Source organism: Pyrgilauda ruficollis, unplaced genomic scaffold (assembly GCF_017590135.1).
Source record: "Pyrgilauda ruficollis isolate IOZ18807 unplaced genomic scaffold, ASM1759013v1 scaffold72, whole genome shotgun sequence".
In the NCBI taxonomy this organism is placed as follows: Eukaryota; Metazoa; Chordata; class Aves; order Passeriformes; family Passeridae; genus Pyrgilauda; species Pyrgilauda ruficollis.
In genome coordinates, this window is record NW_024529044.1 from 266,093 (window position 1) to 270,073 (window position 3,981).

Consider the following 3,981-nt stretch of genomic DNA (forward strand, 5'->3'; position numbering starts at 1 on the left):
TATTCCAGCCAAGACCTTTGCTGAGGAGACCTCGACTTTGACCAAAAGCCCAAGAGGAGACAGGCTGGCAGCAGTGCCAGTTTTGCTGGCAGCAGAGCCAGTTTTGCCAGCAGTGGGTTTGGAGGGTGGCACTGCCCAGGCACTCAGCTCTGTTTGGGGAGGTGACAGCCGGTCACTGGGGGAACAGAGACTGAGCACTCTATCTTGGTCACCACGCTGTAAGCCCTCTCACAAAGAATTAGCCCTGCACTGTATTTCCAGTAGACTCCAGCAATGATTAATCTTGTTCAGAGACAGCTGCAGCTTTCTTGGTGGAATTTGGACCATCTTCCTTTCTGGAGACGTTCAGCTTCTTATCTAACTGTGACCCTCCCCAACACTGGGATGACACTGCTGGGATGGCAACCATCACCCATCACTGTGCCACCTTCCCAGCCTGTGCCTCCACAGCTCCCTCGGGTTCCCAGCACAGACCTCCCCGGCCCTGCTGGAGGGAAGCACCACACCTCGGGCTCCTCCAGCCTCGCTGCCCACCCACGACACAGGGTGACCTCAGCACTTGGGCACGACACTCTGGGGGTGAAAACTGAATTAAATTCAAAACGCTGCACCTCTGAGTACGTTTTTTAACCTGCAGGTACCAGCTCTGGGGCAGCCCAGCTGCAGCCGGCCCACACAGGGACCTGCCATCCGTAAAGCTGTAACAAATGCACTCCAAATCCCAGTAGTTTTTGTAAAGGTTTATAGTCCTTTGCCATGATTGCATGATACATTTCTTCCCCTGTGACACAGCCCTCAGACCAGGATGCGCCGCTGGCAGCTTGCAGCAGCTGGGCTTTGCACTCCGATCTACACTAGCTGCAGAACATCAAATGCACTTTCAACATCTCCATTTAATATTTACATTCAAGCAATTAATAATTGGAAGCTTATAGTTTAGACATTTCTAATAGCAGCAATCTCTATAATAGCTCGTTTAGCTTTAGATAACGATTTTTTTTGCACATAGAAACACCACATGTGTACAGTATCAAAAAATATATACGGGATGGTCCTGCGGGTCGTGGGGAGGGCAAGGGACCAAGACTAACAAATGCTCAATGGTTAAAAAGGAGAACGAAAATAGTCGTTTGATATAGTTTATAAGGTGATCTAGGGACTCCATAAATCTAGGCTTTATATTTCATTATATAAATACCTACAAATAAATATATTAGCGTGGCCAGGGAGCGACCAGCTTTCAGCTCAAACAATACATTTCAGTAACACCACGTACAAACGGGAGCAAGAATCACTTGACAAGTTAGCACTGTTAAAATATAATACTATAACTCTGAGTAACTGGCGGGTCCCATCCTTGCGTGTCCCACTGCCTGCAGGTCCTGGAGCAGCCCCCAGCTGCGGGGTCACCCCACGTGGCAGGGATGGCCACCGTGCCTGGCCCTGTCCCGGTGTCCCCTGGCTGGAGACGGCGGGCTCGGCCGCCGCGGCGCGGGCAGGGGCACGTGGGCTCCGGGGAAGGGGCACCAGTACCTTGGAGGGAGGCCGTGGGGCCGGCGGCCCCGGGATGGGCAGGCAGCTCCCACGGGGAGCGGCTGCCATCCCACCTCACACCGTCACGTACTCCTTGAAGGTCACAGTCAGGCAGTTTGCGGTCACATCTGTGATAATTATATTCCCAAAGAAGGGCTTGAACTCCTGCAGGGACTCGGCCTCCTCCTCTTCCTCCTCCTCTGCGGCCTCCTGGGGCTGCGGAGGCTCCGGGGCCGCTTTCTCAGCCGGTGGCGGTGGCGGCAGCTCCGGCTTCACCTGCGCCAGGGCCAGCTCGCCCTCCGCCCGCGGCTTCACGCAGCGCAAGTCTATGGGCTCGTCCAGGTCCGAGTCCAGCAGGATGACCTCCGGCTGGGCGGGCGGCTCCGGCCGCTCGGGGGCCGGGGGGCTGAGGCAGGTGGGGGCACTGATGCTGCGGGAGGTCAGGCGCTTCTTGCCCGGCTCGTGCTCGGCGTGCGGCTCCGACAGGCAGCGCTTCCGCGAGCTGGCGCTGGACAGGTTCAGTCCCATGGAGGAAGGGCTGTGCTCGCAGACGGGACTCAGGGACCAGGGTACGAGGTCCGGCTTGGTAGTGAGCTGCAAGGGCTGCTCCGCTGGAGGAAGGGGCAGCTCCTTGGCCAAGGGAGTCTTTTGGGGACCTTCCTCAAGCTCCGCAGGGGGCTGCCGGCTCTCGCCCTCCGCTTTACTCAGGGCATTGCTGCCCACCACCCTGTCCTCCCCTGGCTTCCTCCAAGCCTCCACCTTCTCCTCCCCACCCTTCTTAGGAGTCCTCTCCTCCGCAGCCCGCTTCCGGGGAGGCTCCCCAGACTTGATCTTCACCGCCTGCATGCCGTTCTCCATGTACTTGCTCATCACAATCACAATGCGCCCGTTCTTGTTTTTGTTCTTGACGATCTTCATCTTCCCGCCAAGGCCATTGCTGGTCACCCTGTCCCGGGGGGGAGGCCCAGTACCACTGGACAGGTTCTTCTCAGCTCCATTTTTGCTCTCTGCTGTGAGGTTCTTGACTGGGCCCAGCAAGTTTTTGGCTGGGCCATGAGCCCACTTGTCTGGGTGGGCGACTAGGGGGGCCTTGTTATTGTCCAAGCAGGCCTGGCCCTGCGGCTCTTTGCTGCTGGGCTGGTAATGGGGGTCGTACATCTTGGGGTCAGGCTGGTAGTGGTGGTGCTTCTTGCTGTTCAGCTGGTAGTAATACTTCCCTTTGCTGTGGGACTGGTGCTTCATGCTGCTCTCCTTGCCATTGGGCTGGTACTGGTGGTGCTTCTTGCTGTTGAGTTCATACTGGTGCTGCTGGCTCTTGCCAGAGGAGCCGAGGTCCAGCTTGGGCCTGGTGTCCACGGCCGGGTCCTGCAGCCCCGTGAGGATGTTCGAGCGGCGGGCAAAGGATGGAAGCTGCAAGGCAAAACCGAGAGCTGCGGTCAGACGGGGCTGGAGAACTGGGTGCCAGGTGCCAGAGCTCCGGGTGTCAGGTGCCAGAGCTCCGCCAGGTGCCCGAGGTCGCGGCGGAGCCCCTGCCCCTCGGGCAGCTCTCCTTACAGGATGCTGCATCCTGGGGCACCGCGTCCTCGAGCAGGCGGCCCCAGCCCACTCCAACTTAGAGGCTGTGCATTGCTCCAGATTAATGAAGCAATGAAAAGAAGAAAAGCCCCCTTCAATCAGCTGTCTGGGAACGGGGGCCGAGCGGGACCGCCACTGCCGAGCCCGCGAGCAGCCTGCTAATGCCAGCCGGGCACGGGCACAGCGGGTCTGTGGCCCGCAGGGGAGGGAAGGGGGGCCGGGGCACCCGCTGAGCTCAGCGCTGGGGGTCCCCGGGGCGTTGCGAGGCGCCCGGGCTGCGCAGGCTCCGCAGCATGATGAAACCCGCTGCAAGCGGCTCCCCGGGGACGGCCCGCGGGGGTTGGGGCTGGGCGCCCGCGTTACCTGAACGACCAGCGGCTTCGGCTTGGGCCCCCGCTTGCGGTATCCCATCAGCTGCTCCTGCCGCTCCCTGCGGGAACACAGCGGCACGGTGAGCCCGAGGGCGGCACACGGACCTCCGGAGCCACCCCCCAGCACGGCAGCTCCCGCGGTGGCAGTGACCCTAGGCGGGCGCAGGGAGGGGGCAGCAGGAGGGGAGCGGGGCCCGCAGGTGGCAGGGGGCCGGGGCATCCTGTGGAAGCAGCAGGCGCCTTCCCCGCTGATGCCTCCCCGCTGCGGGGAGGGGCTGAAGTTCACAGTTTGCGCCAAAACACTCCAGGAAATAAATGCGCGGAAAGAGAAAAAAAAAATTAGCAGCAGCAGCAGCGCCGCCTCCTCGACTCGCGGCATCGAATCCCGGGGAGAAGGAGCGCGAGGCGCGGCGTGGGGGGGCACGGCGCGGGGGGGACCGCGGCGTGGGGACCTTGACCCGGAGGCGTCGCCCGGTGGCCCCGCACCGCCCGCCCCGCCGGG

The 3,981-nt window shown here is 60.8% G+C and overlaps 1 protein-coding gene across 1 annotated transcript in view; it reads right to left on the minus strand.

Annotated features, from left to right (window-relative positions):
- Window positions 1-725: 725 nt before the first annotated feature.
- Window positions 726-3,981, minus strand: part of CBX4 (chromobox 4) — a 4,532-nt gene continuing 1,276 nt past the window's right edge. Inside the window, exons 4-5 of the mRNA XM_041485753.1 lie at window positions 3,472-3,538; window positions 726-2,943 (exon numbers count right to left, since the gene is read on the minus strand). Coding sequence (XP_041341687.1) covers window positions 1,609-2,943; window positions 3,472-3,538 — 1,402 coding nt within the window. The 3' untranslated portion in view covers window positions 726-1,608. The remainder of the gene's footprint in view (window positions 2,944-3,471; window positions 3,539-3,981) is intronic.